Source organism: Planococcus citri, chromosome 2 (genome assembly GCF_950023065.1).
Source record: "Planococcus citri chromosome 2, ihPlaCitr1.1, whole genome shotgun sequence".
Classification (NCBI taxonomy): Eukaryota; Metazoa; Arthropoda; class Insecta; order Hemiptera; family Pseudococcidae; genus Planococcus; species Planococcus citri.
In genome coordinates this window covers 80,586,741-80,608,192 of record NC_088678.1, presented here as the reverse complement: position 1 = coordinate 80,608,192, position 21,452 = coordinate 80,586,741, and the positions used below count along the sequence as shown (strand labels likewise).

Below are 21,452 nucleotides of genomic sequence, written 5' to 3'. Positions count from 1 at the left end.
TCCAGAAAATTACTTCTAATTTCGATTTTTCATGCCTAAAAATCTGGTTTTGCCTCCTCCTTGAGGAAATTTTGACTATTCCTCTGTATTTATTAGATTTCTGCTCTCCGAGAAGCTTAATTTTACCCCCCCCCCCCCAAAAAAATGAGACGGCAAAATTGTTTGTTTCTGACGCAATTATCCCCCTCCAAGGAAAAATCCTGGCACCGGTACTGACGCATATTATTAAAATAAAACCAATTTATCAAATTTATTAACGAAAAGAGGGATATTTGTTGACCAAAAATTAAAAAATAAGTTCAATCTCATGTGAACTGATGAATTCGCGAATTCACGAATTAGACTATAATCCATACACGAAAAAGTGCTCTAGAAGTTGATTTTGTATTTTTTTTTTCGGGGACCAAAAAAATGCGCTGCCAAAATGAAGGTACTACCTGCCCCATTTGGAAAAACGCAATTTTGAAATTTTTTCCCCGCACAACGAGGGGGTGGACCCTCAAAAAGGTGATTTTGGGGACATGGTCGGGACCGAAAAAACTCGACGGGGTTGTGTTGGGGGACTTCTCCCGATACCAAATATGTAATTTTTTTCCGTGAAACCCTGCACAACTGCATTCTATGGCACTTTGAATGCGATTTTTATGCATTTTTGGCCATTTTTGATGGTAAAATGGCTCTCGTGTCTACGATATGGCTGAGGACCGAACAATTTCTTGGACGTTTGTTAGACGGGGCTATTTGAAGCCCAACTGCGCAAAAACGGCGAAAAAATACTTGCACAACGCGATTTTATGAGCACTAATAGGCTTGTTACCACTCCCCCGCCCCCCGAATTAAATAATGCATTGTGAATTCGATAATATCGATGCGACCCATCAACATGGTATAAAATTTCGCACCGAACACAAAAATCGCAATCATTTTAAATTCTGACCCCCCGCGGTGGAGTTTTGCCCCCAAACTGAATATAACGATGATATTGAACAAACTTTGCACGTTACACGTCGATACTGAGGATTTATGTGTACGCAATCAGAATGAATCTCATATTCGTTGCTTGGGAATATTTTGGCTTCAAAATTTTTCATTTAATCTCCACCCCCTCCCTTCCCCTTTAAAGACTATTTTTGAACATGGATTTGAAAACTTGAACATGACCTATCAAAATGGTACAAAATTTCGCGCTGAGCTTGGAAATTGCAGTCATTTTTCACTTTGACCCCCTTGGTGGAGTTTTGCCCCCTCCCTCCATAAAGTCAGAACATGGATTTGAAAACTTGGACGCAACCTATCAAAATGACATAAAATTTCGCGCTGAGCTCGAAAATTGGAATCAATTTTCTTTTTAATCCCTTTTTCTCGCTCCTCACATTCGATTGACCATTTTTCTCATGACTGGAATAAAGTTTGGAATCGATGGAGCTCGGGAAAGTGTTTTCTTTCATATATATTTTTTTCATACCTACCCTTTTGGGTAGTAGTGTAATACTTAACTACCACTTTTTTCTGGAAAAATCATCATAAATCATTGTATATTACTATCCACTCGAAGCTTTTTTCGAAATTCCGAGGGCAAGTTGGAAAAAAATGGTAGTTAAGTTCTTCCAGAAATACACCTTTTTCTCTATTTTGACGAACTTAACTACCATTTTTTGCCAACTTGCCCTCGGAATTTCGAAAAAAGCTTCAAGGGGGTAGTAATATACAATGAATTATGAGGATTTTTGCAAAAAAAAGTCGTAGTTAAGTATTACACTACTTTTTTTCTCGTTCTTATTTTTCTGCTTTTTTTTCATTTCAACTTGTTTATTTCGTATTTTTTGTATCTTCCATTGTTGTTTCATCTTTTTCTCGTTTTCCTCATTTTTCTGTTTTTACCCATTTCATCTTATTATTATTATTTTTTTTCATTTACTTACATTTTTTGCATCTTTCATTGTTATTCTATTTTTCTTGTTTGTAATTTTTTTATTGTTTTTCTTCATTTCTTATTTCATCTGATTTCTTTTCATTTATATTATTTTTTCATCTTTCATTTCTGTTCCAATTTTCTTATCTGTTTGTATTTTTCCCCTTTCTTATTTTTCTATTATTTTTTTTCATTTCATCTCGTTTTTTTCATTTGCATTCTTTGAATCATTCATTGTTGTTCCATTTTTTTGTATATTTTTCTGTTTTTCTTTTTTTTTTTCATTTCATTTTTTCATCTTTTTTTTGTATTTTTTTCCTTGAATATTTTTTTATATTGTCACATTGTTATATAAATCCTTATAATACAGACACGTAATGTGCAACGTGTTCAATTTCATAGTTGACTTTATGGAGGGAGGGGGCAAAACTCCACCAAGGGGGTCAAAGTGAAAAATGACTGCAATTTCCAAGCTCAGCGCGAAATTTTGTACCATTTTGATAGGTCATGTTCAAGTTTTCAAATCCATGTTCAAAAATAGTCTTTAAAGGGGAAGGGAGGGGGTGGAGATTAAATGAAAAATTTTGAAGCCAAAATATTCCCAAGCAACGAATATGAGATTCATTCTGATTGCGTACACATAAATCCTCAGTATCGACGTGTAACGTGCAAAGTTTGTTCAATATCATCGTTATATTCAGTTTGGGGGGGCAAAACTCCACCGCGGGGGGTCAGAATTTAAAATGATTGCGATTTTTGTGTTCGGCGCGAAATTTTGTACCATGTTGATGGGTCGCATCGATATTATCGAATTCACAATGCATTATTTAATTCGGGGGGCGGGGGAGTGGTAACAAGCCTATTAGTGCTCATAAAATCGCGTTGTGCAAGTATTTTTTCGCCGTTTTTGCGCAGTTGGGCTTCAAATAGCCCCGTCTAACAAACGTCCAAGAAATTGTTCGGTCCTCAGCCATATCGTAGACACGAGAGCCATTTTACCATCAAAAATGGCCAAAAATGCATAAAAATCGCATTCAAAGTGCCATAGAATGCAGTTGTGCAGGGTTTCACGGAAAAAAATTACATATTTGGTATCGGGAGAAGTCCCCCAACACAACCCCGTCGAGTTTTTTCGGTCCCGACCATGTCCCCAAAATCACCTTTTTGAGGGTCCACCCCCTCGTTGTGCGGGGAAAAAATTTCAAAATTGCGTTTTTCCAAATGGGGCAGGTAGTACCTTCATTTTGGCAGCGCATTTTTTTGGTCCCCGAAAAAAAAATACAAAATCAACTTCTAGAGCACTTTTTCGTGCATGGATTATAGTCTAAATCGCTTGGATCGCTGTTGTTATTGTCTGAAAAGGGGGAACTGGAGACTATTGACCAATCAGATTACAATTCACAACGCAAAAATTAATAATTTAGTGGCCAACAATTTTTTTTCTTTACTCAAAGACATCAAACGACTCTTTTGCTGATATACAATTTTCTCATTTTTGTTTAAAATACGTTTGCAAATGAGTTCTGGTGTCATGAATTTTTTCAATTACTCAAATCCGAATCATTCAGTTGCAAATTTGAGTTGAAAAATATTTCACAATATAAAAATGTCTTATCACAATTTTGCACAGTTCCCCCTTTTCAGCATTTACGCAAAAATCCGCCAGATGTCAAAAATCTACTCATTGCTCCAAAAACTCCCTGTTACTTTATCATTTTAAAATTCATCACGTTTCCCCCAAGCTCATCTGTTTACCATATTTGATATATCAAGCTGACGTCAGACCTGTACGAAGAAATTTCTGTAAAATATTTTTAAAAAAACAAAAAACACTCACCATCAACGATTATTGTTCGTTTAATTTGTCTTCAAATTTATCTCGTAAGTCGTAATTCTATCAAATGAGCAGAAACTTGCCAAATTATTACATTTCGCAGCTTTCTTCTAAATGATCATACTTTAAAATGTTGGATTCGTATGTTCAGATCTCTGAGTCAAAATGATTCTTTGTAGGCATAGTTGGAACTTGCTACGATGAGAACCTATAAAAAGAAATGTATTTTTGTTTAGGTGGTAATAGGTACCTACGTACTTTATTTGCTAAATGCATTACATAATCCTTTATTAGCGAAGAATGGTACAATTTCTTAAAGAATAGATTTACAAAGAGATAAAGAGTAACTATAATTAAATAGAACCCACCTCCGCTAGGCCCAGAAACGGGCATAGGATTCCTGCAGTCTCTCCCACTCAATTCTATCATGTGCAACCCTATGGAAAAATTTGTGAGTTAAAAATTCGTCAAGCTCATCTGTCCACCTAGCCTTCTGCCTTCCTCTTTTTCTCATTTCATGCCCTTATGAAGCGTGCAGAAAATTCCTTTTCATGCAACGCATCATCTCAAGTACCAAAAAAAAATAATGAAACCCCTGGGAAATGACCTAGCTAATGAAAGCACACCCTTGTCTGGCGATTTACCGCCTTGCCAAGGGTTATTGGACAGAATAAATAAAAATGAAAAAAGAAAGCATAGAATCTTGGACCTATTACGAATATTATGTTGTTTCCCCATGAATTAATATCCGCATTGGCGCAATATTAATTATGAAACGAATGTATCTCAGAGATTTACCATGAAGAATCATACATAATAAAATTCAACCGGATGATATAATTAAAATCAGGGTCTTTCACCTTCAAGAAATTATAAACAGAGATGAGAATAGGTAAACAAAAGAGAATGTGTAGGGGTAAAAAGGGCACCCCTAACCCATCGAACATTGAAGAAAGTAACAAGCACACTGCTTTGAGACTTTTTATTGAGAAACAAAAATGAAAACAAAGATAAAGAAAATCGTGCATCTTAAGACTAAATAAAAAAAATCGTTAGCATACCCTGGTCAGAGAAATCAACCGAAATAGGTGGCAGCAACCCTATAACGACCGAATGAATTAATTATCACATAATTATTCTCAAGGAATAAACACGGAAAATAAGACGATTAATTGGAAGTGAGAACTTTTCATGAAATAATTAAAAGCTTCGCATTTAATTTAATTATGATGTTTAATAGTTGATTTACTCGAATGTTTATAGTGGAGGCAAATTAGCATCATATTTAGAAAGAAAAAACATTTTTGGCTACCCAAGCTTTTATGATGAAAAATTGTCAGGGGTGGTCCCCTGAATAATTCCTGAGAACTACCACCCCACAGACCCCCGGCTACTTTTTTTATGGGGGGTTGAACCCCCCCAAAATGGGTTTTTTGCAGTTTTATCCTCAGGGGTTGACTTTACGTCGAAAATAGCTTTAGTTTTGTGTTCTACGTCAAATTTCCGATCTAGTGATGTATCAACTGTCCTTCTACCCCTAAGGGGGGTGGGCCTAGAACCATTCAAAAATGAGGGGTTTTCTAAAAAACACAAAACAGTTATCGGTACATATGAGGGATGAAATGGCCCCCGAGAGCGTTCGGGTTGATACTAGCATGGAAGGTGGGTACCATCAAAAAACTACCGCGTGAAAAATTTCAGATCCACACCACCTCCCCTTTTTGGGGGACCCCCCTTTTCAGAAATTTCAAAAACACTTTTCTCAGCCCCATTTCAACCGATTTTGAAAATTTTTCAGTATGTTATGTATATCCTTAGTAGGAACCCCCAAAAAAATTTTCAACCCCCTCCCCTCATATTTACCCCTCAAAGCAACGTTTTTCAACTCATTTTATGCTTTTTAACAATAGTAAAAATTGAGGGGGCTAAGTGCTCTGGAGGGGGCTAGATGAGTGTAGCAAAAAATCTGACTACATATTCGTGCTCAGCGGTATCGAATCATGAGAAAACGACACCACACTCATTAATACTTAGTTATTTTCCCCAAAATTCTCATTTTACCCCAACCCTCCCTAAGACACATTTTTACACCGTTTTGAGGGGTAAGTATGAGGGGAGGGGGGTTGAAAATTTTTATGGGGGTTCCTACTAAGGATATAAATAACATACTGAAAAATTTTCAAAATCGGTTGAAATGGGGCTGAGAAAAGTGTTTTTGAAATTTCTGAAAAGGGGGGTCCCCCAAAAAGGGGAGCTGGTGTGGATCTGAAATTTTTCACGCGGTAGTTTTTTGATGGTACCCACCTTCCATGCTAGTATCAACCCGAACGCTCTCGGGGGCCATTTCATCCCTCATATGTACCGATAACTGCTTTGTGTTTTTTAGAAAACCCCTCATTTTTGAATGGTTCTAGGCCCACCCCCCCTTAGGGGTAGAAGGACAGTTGATACATCATTAGATCGGAAATTTGACGTAGAACACAAAACTAAAGCTATTTTCGACGTAAAGTCAACCCCTGAGGATAAAACTGCAAAAAACCCATTTTGGGGGGGTTCAACCCCCCATAAAAAAAGTAGCCGGGGGTCTGTGGGGTGGTAGTTCTCAGGAATTATTCAGGGGACCACCCCTGACAATTTTTCATCATAAAAGCTTGGGTAGCCAAAAATGTTTTTTCTTTTTCTTATTTGCCTCCACTAAATGAGTTTAAAAAAAGATAATTTGGATGAAATACGATTTTTTTTGTTTAAAAAACGAAAAAAAAAAAAAAAATCAAAAAAGTGACTTTTTTAGAAGAAAAGTGACCAATAGTGACTTTTTGATGAAAAAAGTAACCAAAAGTGACTTTTTGAGAAAAAAGTGACCAAAAGTCACTATAAAAGTGACCCGGTAAGATGCCTGCGCAAATTTCAAAAATTCCCTCACAAGCGGTAAAATTTTGATTTTTTTGGATTTCTTTTATTATGAAAAATGGTTATCTATCAAAAACCCACTCTTGAGGTGTCCCTCCCGAAACCGACCCAAATGTGGATAAACTCGTTAAACAGATCGAGTTTAATACACAACTCGATTTTTACCTGCCCAACTTCATATTCACGCCTTCTGGAGCAAATTGAAAATTCTGGAGAAATCGAAAAATAGCGCTGGAGGCTCCAGTATGGCTGGAAATGGCGAAATTTGGATTTGGGGGGTTAATATCAGTTTAAGGACTTATTTTGAACATTTTTACTGATCAAGTACGTACTTTAAAAAATAAAAAAAATAAATCACCAAAATAGTTAATTTTGGATTTTCAAAAATTCGCCAAAAATCGAAAAATGAACTTGAGCAGCTGAAAATTTGGATTTGGGGGTTTTAGAACATGTTCTTTCCAAAAATCGCGGTCCCGTTCAAATCGGAGTTCGCTTGTCAGATTGCATTTGGGATACGAAAGACCTGAGACGGGACTTTGTGAGCGGGAAAGGGAGAAATTATTAGAAACAAGACAAAATCTTAGCAAATTCGACGTGGATAGCTAAAATTTGGTTTACTCCTCATTTTCAACCGCATGATTCGATTGTTGACAACTTGACAAGATTATCCAGATTTCGGAGAAATTCTGTAAGTACAGAGAAAATGGAGTTCAGCACCCATAAACTCGGATTTACGAGTCACATATACGCACTAAAATTGGCACAAACAACTTTATATACCATAGATAACAATCTCGGATAGGTACTGATTGATATCGAGTTATTCCATTCGAATAAAGTTCGTATAGGTACTTGGCCTTGTGACTCATCTAACGATATCTCGTGAATCGTTTTATTTTTTTGCTTTTTACACATATTTATTGCCGTCTTCAATTCCTAGAAAAGATAAGAATTAATGATTCCAGTACAGTCATTGCAGTTTTTTTGAGATGATTTAAGAAAACTATAGTGGACCTGTGGGGCGTGTGGGGTTACAATGTATAAGCTATACTGGGCATTACCTACGGTACTTTGCGATGCAAAACTTGCGTCAAAACTGTTGATAAGATCAATTTCTTGAGTTATAGTACGAGTAGGTCTACGTACCACATTCATACTCTCACCAGTTATCACTGACACTTTCCGGTGATAAGAAGCAAAATAAGTGCACATCTCCCAACATCTATATAGGACTGAAAGAGGTTACATCAAGAAGAAGATAGGTACCTAGTTACTTTTAAAATCGCCCATCGGCTGATGTGACGTCATCTGGAAGAAGCTAGAAAATAGGTAAGCTACTTTTTGTATGACAGAAATAGCATTTTTCAATTTTTTTGCCGCCAAAACGAAGGGTTTATGTGACATTTTTTTTAAATATTAAAATTTACTATCGATTGGTATACATTTCATTGAATTTTGTGCAATTTAATAGGTAACGATTTTACGATTTTTTTTTTTTTTGGATTTTTACCATGTACCTACGCAAAATTTAAATTGAAATTACTCGAAATTTTCAGTGAGCACTCAGATATGTATTTTAAAAAATTAAAATGTTCAAAATGTTATGCTCTTTAACCCTTAAAGACCCAGGCTAATCCTGAGATGTTGTGTGAAAATGCTTTCAATTTCCTGAATTAGATCATCACAAGCATCACTTTAACCCACAGTTTGCCCCCCAGCCCCTTAAAGCCGTCTCGTAAAAGCCGTACCAATTTATTTAATTTTCCTTGAAAACCGAGAAAGCAAAAACCCCAATGAGGTCAATCATGGAACTGAATGATATAGTATCATTAGGTGTACTGAATGAGTGAAAGCATATCCCCAAAGAACACCCCACCCCTTTTTGGGGGGCAAATTTTCAAAAAAGTTGGGATAAAAAAATTGGACCCATGCTCCATTTTTGGATAAACATATTGATGGTAGACCCTTCACAAAATGAAATCATGAAAGGTGTGAAAATGGTGGACCAGAGCGATTTTTTGAAAATTTGATTCGCTTGTCTCGATAAGAACCCGAAAAAACAGAGCATGAATACGCAAAGTACATAATATGGGAAATATTATCAAGTAGGCTTGAAATGACAGAAACAAGAATTGAAAGGAACACAGATGCTTTTAACAGCACATAAGTTCAGATAATCTACAATCCACCCATCAAATCTGTTTATCACTCCGTGGATATTCTTTCTCGATATTTGTCACCAAATAGTTACATCCTACAAAGGTTAGCAGTACGATTGTTTTTTTTGCAGAAATATCGAAATAGGTTTATCTACCACTTTGAAAAGCTTTACACTGTCAAATTGCAGCTGTCTCTGGCATTTCATAATGTTGAAGCATTCATGAAGAAGTCACTATCCCTCCCCGATCATTGATAGTGAAGTTGTACATCATGAAATATTATGATTGGAAACAACGAATTCTGCTCAAGCAATTTTCAAGATGTACAACTTCACTATCAATGATCGGGGAGGGATAGTGACTTCTTCATGAATGCTTCAACATTATGAAATGCCAGAGACAGCTGCAATTTGACAGTGTAAAGCTTTTCAAAGTGGTAGATAAACCTATTTCGATATTTCTGCAAAAAAAACAATCGTACTGCTAACCTTTGTAGGATGTAACTATTTGGTGACAAATATCGAGAAAGAATATCCACGGAGTGATAAACAGATTTGATGGGTGGATTGTAGATTATCTGAACTTATGTGCTGTTAAAAGCATCTGTGTTCCTTTCAATTCTTGTTTCTGTCATTTCAAGCCTACTTGATAATATTTCCCATATTATGTACTTTGCGTATTCATGCTCTGTTTTTTCGGGTTCTTATCGAGACAAGCGAATCAAATTTTCAAAAAATCGCTCTGGTCCACCATTTTCACACCTTTCATGATTTCATTTTGTGAAGGGTCTACCATCAATATGTTTATCCAAAAATGGAGCATGGGTCCAATTTTTTTATCCCAACTTTTTTGAAAATTTGCCCCCCAAAAAGGGGTGGGGTGTTCTTTGGGGATATGCTTTCACTCATTCAGTACACCTAATGATACTATATCATTCAGTTCCATGATTGACCTCATTGGGGTTTTTGCTTTCTCGGTTTTCAAGGAAAATTAAATAAATTGGTACGGCTTTTACGAGACGGCTTTAAGGGGCTGGGGGGCAAACTGTGGGTTAAAGTGATGCTTGTGATGATCTAATTCAGGAAATTGAAAGCATTTTCACACAACATCTCAGGATTAGCCTGGGTCTTTAAGGGTTAATTTGTTTTTTTGTTTTTTTGTTTTTTTTTTTATATGAAGCGTCAGCTTTTAAATAAGTAATACATCTTAAAAAAAACACTCACGCATTTAGCGTGAGAATACCGACTTTTCTCTAAATAAAAATATTTTACGAACGAATTGATTCGTTTTTTTTTTTTTAAAACACTTGTACAGAAATTGATTTGTTTACAATCGAATAGAATCATTTGCAAACGATCGGGGATTGAACAAATTGATTCATTTCTAGGTGAATCACTCGCGAACGAATTGATTCGTATGAGTGACTCGTTCGCGAACGAATCGATTCATTCACTCCATTTTTGGTGAATCATTCACGAACGAATTGAATCATTTTTTGTGAATTATTCGCGAACGAATCAATTTATATGATTAATTTTTGGTAAATCATTCACGAACGAATTTATCAATTGTTAGTAAATCATTCGCGAACGAATATAGTTGATAAATTAGTCGCGAATGACTTGATTCATTGAATTATTTTTCGTGAATCATTCGCGAACGACTCGATTTATTCAATTTATTTTCGTTGAATTGTTCACGAACGAATTGACGGGCCTGTTAATCAATTGCCAATGAATCATTCATTGTATTAATTTTTCATGAATCATTCGCGAACGAATCGAATTATTCGATTAATTTTTGGTAAATTATACAGGAACGAATTGATCAATTGATAATAAACCATGCGCGAATGAATCTATTCATTTAAATAATTTTTGGTCAATTATTCGCGAATAAATCGAGTAATTATCGAGTCCAAAATTGATCCGCGTACATTCGAAATGAAAAAATCGATAAATTCCAACATTTTCAGTCAAAAATCGTATAAAAATTTTTTAAAAAACTTGTGCTGGGGGTACGATTTGAACCTTGTACCTTCTGATCACCAAGCCACCTCCTTCGCCATACGTCCACCGATGTACTTTTCCAAAATGTATTTTTAAAAGGTATACATGTTGCTAAACTATTTAAAATAAGAAAATCGATAAATTTTCATTTCTATTTTCGTGAAATTGATCAATAAACGTATCGTTTAAACGTCCATCGTACCTATCATTAAAAATATCCTCGAATTTTTGTCGAACTTGATCCGCGAATATTCGAATTTCGAAATAATTACAAAAATCAGAAAATCGATAAATTTTCATTTTCGTGAAATTGATCGATAAACGTATCGTTTAAACGTCCATCGTATCACCAAAAATATCCTCGAATTTTTGTCGAACTCAAATTTCAAAAATTCATCCGCGAATATTCGATTTTCGAAATACAGTAAGTCCCGCTTATTAGAATCGATTTGGGACCAGGTATGTTTGATTCTATAAACCGGAGTATTCTGTAAAGCGGAAGGATAAAAAATGCAAAATTCCAAATTATGTTGAGATTTTATCACTTTTTGATGTGTTTTGAAGTTAATTCTAATACTTTTTCGGGTTTTTAGTTACGTTTAGCCTTTTAATATCTTTTGAACACTTTTTTATACAATTTTTATAAAATTAAAAAAAAAATTCATCATATTACACCAATTTTCACCAATTTAAAATTTTTATTTGCACGTTTTTATGCGATTTTCACATGTTTTCATTTAATTATTGTTCAGAATTATTCTATTATCCGCGATTCCAATAAGCGGGACTTACTGTAATTACGAAAATTGATAAATTTCATGTGGTAAAATGGCATATGAAAAAAATCATTAAATTCAAAAATTAATTTCTCAAGAATGGCTTGACCGATTTTGATGAAATTTAAAATTTCACCCCTTGGATACTTTCCTAACATTTTGTCATCATCATCATGTTTCAAAAGTTCCCAGCTTCAGAGTTCATCGAGCAACAAAATTTGCAGGGTGACTTTGCACAAAATTCATTAAAAATGAAATTTCTCAGGAACGGCTGAACCGATTTTGATCAAATTTAATACAGTAAAAGCCGCTTATTATTATAACGGTTAATGTTATAAATCGCTTAATGTTATTAAAATGGTTCGGTCCTGATCTTTTATACCTCATTACATTGAAATTCCATCGGTTATTGTAATAAGAGCATCGGATAATGTTATAATTTTCAACTTATTTTAATGCGTTTTTTCACATTTTTATATAAATTTTACAATGTTTTCAACACTTTTTCACCCAGTTTTTATCTAATTTTTCTGAAATTTCAGACTTTTTTAAAATTAACATCATTTTTAATACTTTTTTCATAACTTTTCGAAGTTTCGACCTATTTTTAACACTTTTACTCGCAATTTTTGGGAAATTGTAGTTCAATGACTGCATATTTAGTAAAAAATTGATCATGTACAAACTTTTGACAAAAAAATGCACTTTTTTTCAATCGGTTTGTGTTATAAGTCGCTTAATGTTATTAAATTGGGCTGGGACAAACGTTATAACATTAAGCGGCTTTTACTGTATTTAACAACTGGGTTACGAGCCCGATTTTTCGACATAACCATCATGTTCCAAAAGTTCAAAGTTTTCGAGGTTATTGAACTTTAAACTTTTTTTTCAAAATTTTTCAAAATTCAATATCTAGAAAACAGCTGAACCAATTTTGATGAAACTTTGCATGTAACTAGACCTTTACCGTCCCTAGAAACCAAAATTATCACCACGATCCAAAAGTTTACAGCTTTCAAATTAAATCGAAAATTCCAAAAAAAAACTTATATATATATATATAGATATTAGTATCCAGACATGTCAACTATTGAGTAGGTTAATTTTACTATACAAGTGGACTGACCAACTTCTCAACTATAGTTGACAAGTCATGGGTTAATTTTACTATACAAGTCAACTATGAGTTTTCAGAAACTTCCACCAGAGGGCGCATGGCTTAGAAATCAAGGCGCGAGGACGAACGCAGGGTCTACAGTCAATTTGTAGTGAGTAGAATGTGATGTGCTGGTGGAGATGTATGCAAATACATCGATCCTGAGTGTACACGTCAACAAATTTGACTTGAAATTTTTCAGTATTTTATCGGCCTATGGAAAATTTAAAAACATCAAAATTTTTTATGCTGTTTAAGCTTTCTTTTGGTGTCTTAACTTTCTCAAAATTCAAATTACTTTGACTCCATTTTCAAAAATTTTCTTCAAAATTTAGCCTAAAAATCTGATTACTTTTTTCAAAACATAGATTTTTTAAATATTAGACTGAATCTGCAAATAAAATTTTAATAAGTGATTTAGAACAGAAATTATACCAATTTTAAAATTTTGTTCACTTTTCTGCATATATGCCAAGCATAGTTGACATGTCTGGTCGCAAGCAAATATATATAGATTTAAACTTATTCATTGTGGTGCCCGTTTTAAGTATACGTAGTCATTGTGGTGCCCGGTTTTGGGCTTGAGGTGCCCAGCACCACAAGGTCTTTTTATGTAAAACGATGCAGAATCAAGTGAAATGCACTCTAAGGTGAAAAAAAAATTTTGAGGCAGGCACCACAAGTACCAAGTTTATGCATCGGGCACCACTATGACTAACTATGATGAAAAATCCAAACTGCACCAAAACACCTTTATCATACATAGGTATATCATATATGTATATATGTTACCGTTAATGTGTTTACTCCAGGTAATGTATGAAATAACTAGTTATTTCATACATTAACGAAAAAGTACTTAATGCAAGTAAATTGTTCATAGTTCATCTAGGTAATGTATGAAGAATCTAGTTATTCTATGAAATAGCGAGGTGTGATCAGTTAAATCATGAAATGAGCTGTTAAAAATTGAAGTTTGCTGGAACCAATAGCAAATTTCATGGAGAATTTTTTGATGTGGCTAATACAAACTGCACCAGATCTTTAAATGAGAGTAAAAAAAATGAAATTTTTGAATTTTTCCAAGTTTTTGTTCAGCATTGAAAGAGGTGAAACTTTTTTATAAATTGAGATAGAGAGGCGCGGGTTTGTTGTACCAAAAATGTCACACTTTTCAATTCAAGGCAACTGATAGAAAGGATATTTCATGAGGAAAACTTTTTCCAAGTTTTACAAAAGCAAAAAAATGCCAATTTTTGAACACGTTTTTCCAATTATTTCTCTTTGTACAACTCTTCCTGTTCATCTGGTGCAGTTCTTAGCCATATCAAAAAATTCTACGTTGAATTTGCTATCGAGCCCCGCAAACCTCAACACTCTACCTATCAGGGTCGCTCAACGGTGTAATGCTGAAAGTAAAGTACCTACCTACAAAATGAAAAAAACGTTTTTTTTCTGTCCCTGGGGGCTTGGAGGTTATTCTGTGGCGGGACACCCTGTTCTACCTTTGAATTAAACTTCATTTCTTATTTTATCGCAGTTCATTCATCGATTTCACACTTTAACCATACACACCTCGTGTATGTATGAAATAACTAGGTAAAGTGTAGAAAAAAATTCAATTTTACACTTTCTCAGGTAATGTATGAAATAACTAGTTATTTCATACATTACCTGGTGTAAACACATTAACGGTAACATATATATGTTCACGACAGCACACTTATGAACCCATGTATGGGTTAATCTTGCATAAGAAGTGAACCAGTAGGTTTACCAGCCTGGCTCACTTTGTAAAGCTTAATCTTACATAACAAGTCAGCCACCTGTTTCAAACTAGTTTTGTCAAAGTTAGCTGCACGCACGAAATGTTTCTCAGAGATGTTCGCTAGATGTAGTACTAACATGAGGCCTATAGAATAGGAAGTACTGGTCGGCATACCCAAAGCCCTGTTGAAATTGGGTATGCACGATGATAAATTTGACTAATGATTTTTCTGCATTTTATTGCTCTATTGGAATACTGTTGATACCAAAAATTTTGATGTGGTTCAGACTTTTTGACAACCAAGCAATTTTCACAAAATTCAATATGGTTCAAAAAATTTTAAAATTTTTTTGAAAAAATTTTCTCCAAAAATTTTTTATTCTGTTTCTTGATGCAGATAAATTATATATTTCAATGACTGTGCAATTAGAATTGAGGAGCTCATTGCAAAAGTAGCCCTTGTCACATGAACCTATGCAATCTCCAAAGCTCTCCCTTGAGCGTACCCAGTATCATGAATGTAAACTCTATAAAGCAATTCCTCTCAAAAGGCTACTCAGGGTAGACCAACTTGACGGTCATTTCATCGTTACAACATGATCTCCGCAGTTGGCAATAGGTCCAATCGAGTGAAAAGGGTCTAAAAGTTCATGTGACAAGGGCTACTTTTGCAATGAGCTCCTCAATTTCAATTAGTTAATTAGAACAGAAATTGAAAATGATTTTAAAAATTTTGAAATTTTAAAAAATTGGCTCATAGTCATAAGCCTGCCGCGATGCCTATATATATATAAACCTTACAAGCAAAATGACCCGCCCTTCGGGCAGGGAATAAATCTCGCAAAATACCATATAATAACTGAGAAATTATAAAAAAATGATAATTTTTGACATTTTGTAATTTTTTGGCTACATTGTAAAGGGATTTATTCACCAGAAAAAAAATGTTTTTTCACTTCTCGAAATCCAAAATTTTGAGAGCTTTTGCCCTAAACTTGATTGGGTCGGTTTGCTTATGCTTTTTAAAACTGTTACAAAAAAATCACTCAAATTTTCAAGTTTATATCTAAGCCAAAAAATCTAATTCTTCCCATAAAAAACATCGTTCTCTCAATCTCAATTATCAAAATTAAAATTTTCAAAAGATTTTGCCCTCGCTATTCCTGGCTCAATTTGTTTGATTATTGTTCTTTCAATTATCAAAATTAAAATGTTTAAATTCCATCTTGCATCCTTTCTGCCATGTAAGTATAGTGGTGCACCTATACATAATATGAGGGCAAGATTACCATTTTACCTACATCAAAGCAACTGGTAATTTTTGATTCAAAATTCCCTGGATTTAAACTGATTTTACACTGGACATTCAAAAAATTGAACTATTCTGGATATATTTATCAAATTTCTTGTATTTGAACTGATTTTATGCTAGGTGTAAACATTTTGAGTTGACAATCAAAAAAAAATCTAACCATTTTGGATATATTTTTCGTTTTCAAACTAATTGACTAAGTGAAAAAAATTGAAGTTGAAGAGATACATATGATTGGCCAATGAGTTCACCCATACTTTTTGAGTTTCTCCAGGAATAGATCCACCTTCGATCGATCTCATTCTCTAAGACTGTTAAAAGTTGAAGCTTTGATGATTTTGTAAAATGCTTAAAATTTTTAAATTCCATCTTGCATCCTTTCTGCCATGTATACTTAGTGGTGCACCTATCCCCTCCCCCCTTCCAAAAAAAAAGAAGTTGGTATATCTTGGAAACGTTTCGCAAAACTCGACGAAGTCGATAAATTTTATGAATTTTTAGTCTTAATAAAGGAATTTATTTGCTGACTGGAACTTGAAGCATATGTTTGGGTCCAGCCCGTTTTTTTTTCAAAATCAAACTTTCTGAAAATCTATTATTTATTCAAATTTTTAAAAACGTTTAAATTGAATAATAAACTCCTCACATGGAAAAAATGTTTTTTTTTACATCTCGAAATACAAAATTTTGAGAACTTTTGCCCTCACTTCATTTAGGTATTTTTGCTTTTGTTTCTATAACTAAAATTTCTACAAAAAATCAGTCAATTTTGAAATTATTTTTGAAACCAAAAACATCGAATTCTTCCCATTAAAAAAACATCGTTCTTTCAATTGTTTTTTTTTTTTACTTCTCGAAATACTAAATTTTGAGAACTTTTGCCTTCACTTCATTTGGTTCTTTTTTGATTTTGTTTCTAAAACTAAAATTTCTTTAAAAAATCAGTCAAATTTTGAAATTTTGAAGCCAAAAACATCTTCTTCCCATAAAAAAAAACATCGTTCTTTCAATTATTAAGATGAAAATTTTCAAAAGCATTTGCCCTCGCTGCCTGGCTCAATTTGTTTGATTATTTAATTTTTTTACAAAATGATTTCACATTCAAAAACTCAGCTTTTTATTCGGCAAGATTGGTATTTTTTTGTCATGTTAATCTGCAGATTTTCGGTTGACCCCCCCCCCCTTCCCAGACAATGCTTCTTTGAGAATTTAAAAAAGTTTTCATCTGCTGGAATAGGTACCTACGTTTTTCCAGCCATAACAAAATGTGAGCAAGATTTGGCATAAATTTTGTTTGAAAAAGTTAAATTAGATTGGATTAGGTATTTCAGAAGGAGAAATGTTCAACCGTGGTATAAATTTTATGCTCAGTTTACTATTTGATGATTTTGTAACATGCTTAGCAAATCGGAAATATTCGGCAGCGAAATGAAAGCTCAAAGATATTCGTGACGTCATCAAAACCTTGAAGCTTAATTACAGCTTTTTAAGGCCTCTAATCGCGAAAAAAATTTCAGTACAACCATCTGCGCATCACGCTGAACATTTTGAGTATTTTTTCAAAATTTTCCGTCCAGCCGTTTTGCAGTGATGGCGTGACAAAGAAAACACTGTTTCAATTTATTAAGTAGAGATAAGATATAAGGAAACCTGAAATTTCGGGAATAGTCGTATCGTGATCCCAGACCCACAAAACGTAAAGAAAAGTCACTCCCCGACCCAACTTCCACTATCGCAACAAGTACAGTACTCCACTTTTCTGTTTTACCAAAAAAATCTAAAAACCATAAAATATTATTTTGTTGTAATTTTACCAAGCGAGATCTTCTTCCAAATGATGTCACTGGCCTAGTTCCGGCAAGAGGGATGGTGTCGTCCCTTTTTTTCACGCAAAACTGGTTTTGGAGGTTTTAGTGTAACCCCTTTCAGTGTATAGGTAGATGTCGTACGTCTCCCTCTCATCTTCCTTCATGTTTTGATACATCAATTAGGTCTGTTCGTTCAGAATTCTCTATAGTTGATGATGTTTCGTTTGAGAAATTTTCTGTTTTTGAAAAATTGTAAGTTTTATTCAACTGATAAGAAATTTATGGATCTGAAAACTGATGAAAAAACTAGTAAGTCAACGAAGTTATGTTCATTCTACAACTACATATAATACGAGAGTGTTTTCCTTTTTCAAAATTTCAGGAATAAGCACTCTTTTGCTGCAGAAACTGCCTGTAAATAGTTTCTGTACGCCATTTTTAGCCGAATTGGGAAATCTTTTCGATGAGCTAGAAGCTGGTAAATCGACGAAAGGATTGATAATAACTTCGGTACTTATATGTTGAAATTTAATACATTTTATTGTATGTATCTTTTCTGTACCTTACCATAAATAAGTACGTTCCTCATATTTAGAATATCCCTGATATTTATTCGGCTGGACTGGATTTGATGGAATTTTATCAAACTGATAAGGAAAGATTGGAAACGTTTTTGATCACTTTACACAATACCTGGCTGAAAATTTACACTTCATCTTTTCCCACGGTCGCCGTCATAAATGTGAGCATGATTCACGAATCTTTTTCCATGTTTTAACCCTTGATACCAGAGAGAAGAATCACACAGATAAAAATTGAAAAATTTCATTACATACAGGAAGGGATTATCAAAATTTCTATGGTATTAAAAAAATAATAAAGAGGTTGAATTTTCGATGACCTTGAAAAGTTTTACAAAAAAATGATATTTTTTATAATGGACATTATTGGAACGACCTTGAAACTCAATTTCCAAAATAATTTTTCTTCCAAATAAAAACCCCCACTTTTATCAACAAATTTTTCGATTTGAAAATTATATCACTTCCACAATATTTTGTAATCGTCACAACTTGTGCAGAAAATCTTTTTTTGTTTTTTCTCAAAATTTCGGTTTTTGAATTCGAAAATTTTTGACGGAACATACAGTATGACACAAAAGTAGTGCTCGGTGGCTTTTATTTCCAAGTAGAAAGACCTAGCGAGGGGAAAAATAAGGGCTTTCAAAAGCGACCTTGAAAATCTCCTTGCCTTGGCACAGAATGTCCACAAATTGAAAAACCGGTTTAGTCAAAAAAATTCAAACTGGTTTTTATTGGCGCAATGTATTCTACACATCTAAGACGACAAAAACGTGATCTGAATTTTTTGAGACTGGTTCATTAATTTACAACCAATTGACAAAAAATACCTAAAAATTGTAGATAGAGAAAAAAGCTTGAAACAAAATTTGCAGAGCGTGAAAAATTATACAATTCTGTCCAATCACATTTTGAAACCGGTTCGTGGTTTGCATTTTGCAACCAGTTTTTGACAATCACCTAAAAATTAGATATATGTAGAGTGAGAAAAAAACTTGAAACAAAAGTTGGTAGATTATGAAAAATTGAACCCTTTTTGCAGATGCGATTTGGAAAATGGCTAATTAATTTGCAACCAGGTAACTTTTGATGGCTTAGTGCGAATTAACGAACTGGTTTCAAACTCTGATAAGTGAAATATTTCAATTTTTCACACTCTACAACTTATGTTTCATTTTTTTTCTCTATCTTCAATTTTTAGGTGATTGTCAAAAACTGGTTGCTAAATGCAGATCAATAAACCGGTTTCAAAATGTGATTTGACAGAGTTGTGTAATTTTTCACGCCCTACAACTTTTGTTTTAAGCTTTTTTCTCAATCTCCATTTTTTAGGTAATTTTTGATAACTGGTTGCCAAATAATGAACCAGTTTCAAAATCTGATCAGCGAAACGGGTTCAATTTCTTCACGCTCTACAACTTTCATTTCAAGTGTTTTTCTCTATCTCCAATTTTTAGTTGATTGTCAAAAACTGGTTGCTAAATGCGAACCAGTGAACCGGTTTCAAAATGTGATTAAACAGAATTGTGTAATTTTTCACGCCCTACAACTTTTGTTGTAAGCTTTTTTCTCAATCTCCAATTTTTAGGTAATTTTTGATAACTGGTTGCCAATTAATGAACCAGTTTCAAAAAATTCATATCTGTTTTTTTTTTCGCCTTACTTAGATGTGTAGAATACATTGCGCCAATAAAAACTAGTTTGAATTTTTTGACCAAACCGGTTTTTAAATTTGTGGACACCTTGTGCATGGGCAAGGAAACTTTCAAGGTCGCTTTTGAAAGCCCTTATTTTTCCCTACTGAACGACACGCTCCATTCATCTCGCTAGCTTTTTCCACTTGGAAATAAAAGCCACCGAGTACTACTTTCGTGTCATACTGTATACCATACCTGCTATTCCAAATGTTCAATTTTGTGGTTTTCAAGTTGGTACGTACGAGCTTTTCGAAAAATTTTCGTATCCTTTCATCGAAAATTTATTTTGAAAATCAGGGTAGAGAAAATGTCCATTTTGAGCATTATTTCTTCAAATTCCAAAATGAAATTTTGAGTGAACCTCAGTTTAAAATCTATTCACCAAAATTGTAGGTACCTACTCATTCCAATATATCCATCAGATTCTTCTCGGGTCTCAAAAGGGTTAACTTGAAGAAACACTTATGACTGTAATTTTTAATTATTATTGAAAAAAACAGGGTCATGCCGTAGCTGGCGGTTGCTTACTTGCAATGAGTTGCGAATACAGAGTAATGGTAGGTCCAAATTACACCATTGGTTTGAACGAGGCCAAAATTAGTATAAGTGCTCCATTTTGGTAAGCGTAAAAAATATTGTAGAAATAGTTACCCACCTACCAAATTCGATCCACTTATCAAAGATCTGTTTTTATAAATGTACATAGGTGTATAGACATTATGAAGACTTTAATAGGTGATAGGAAGACTGAAAGTGCCGTTTTCTCAGCTGAAATGTTTCCTGCTGAAAAAGCTCTGTCAATTGGATTAGTCGATAAAGTTGTTCAAAATGTGCCCGATGCACTTAACGAAGCCAATTCCTATTTGCAAAATGCCATATCACTCAATCGTAAGCTATACTTCGTTTACCTACTCTTATTTTAATGAATTCTCTGAAGTAGTACTTATTCTTATTCTGATTGGGTCTCATTTTACGTAGCTGACGTTCGAGCAAAAATGAAACGAGATTGTAGAAGAGATGTCGTCGAGAAATTTCAAAAGGGTAGAAAGGAGGATCTGAAATTTATTTTACGAAGCTTTTTGCAGCGACAGAATCAAGAAAAGTTCAGAGTTTATTTGGAGTCCATGCAGAAGAAGAAAAAAGAATCACGATTGTGATAAAATCGAACGTGTTCATTAATTATGTAAATTCAGCCTAATATCATTTTGTTGATTTATATAATATGATCTATACCTACATTGATTTTTTATATTGGCATGGGATGTTAGTGAAAACTGATAATTATGTATCTAAATTACTTATTTTCAATTTTGTTTTTTAAAAAATATATAGATAACATATTGGTGCAGAGTGCAGACTTATTATTATTGTTTTAAGTAGAGACCTCAGGTAATGAAATATAAGTGTACAGGGTGCCCAGAAATATCGTAAACCCCTCAGAAATTGTTTTATTAAAAATATACTGGGTGCCCAGAAATATCGAGTACCCCTAAAAAAGTTTTCTACTAAATACTGTGGTTGTTCATAGTG

At 34.0% G+C, this 21,452-nt stretch overlaps 2 protein-coding genes across 2 annotated transcripts in view; both read left to right on the top strand.

The window, feature by feature from the left end:
- Window positions 1-7,845: 7,845 nt before the first annotated feature.
- The window catches only part of LOC135837971 (acyl-CoA Delta-9 desaturase-like), a 47,912-nt gene continuing 34,305 nt past the window's right edge, over window positions 7,846-21,452 (top strand). Inside the window, exon 1 of the mRNA XM_065353427.1 lies at window positions 7,846-7,985. The gene's annotated coding sequence lies outside the window, so the exon portion shown is untranslated. The remainder of the gene's footprint in view (window positions 7,986-21,452) is intronic.
- LOC135834585 (enoyl-CoA delta isomerase 1, mitochondrial-like) lies at window positions 17,866-21,172 on the top strand. Its single transcript, XM_065348501.1, has 6 exons — window positions 17,866-17,953; window positions 18,027-18,154; window positions 18,240-18,386; window positions 20,423-20,541; window positions 20,629-20,810; window positions 20,901-21,172. The coding sequence occupies exons 1-6, from the start codon at window positions 17,926-17,928 to the stop codon at window positions 21,077-21,079; spliced, it is 783 nt and encodes a 260-aa protein (XP_065204573.1). The 5' UTR covers window positions 17,866-17,925; the 3' UTR covers window positions 21,080-21,172.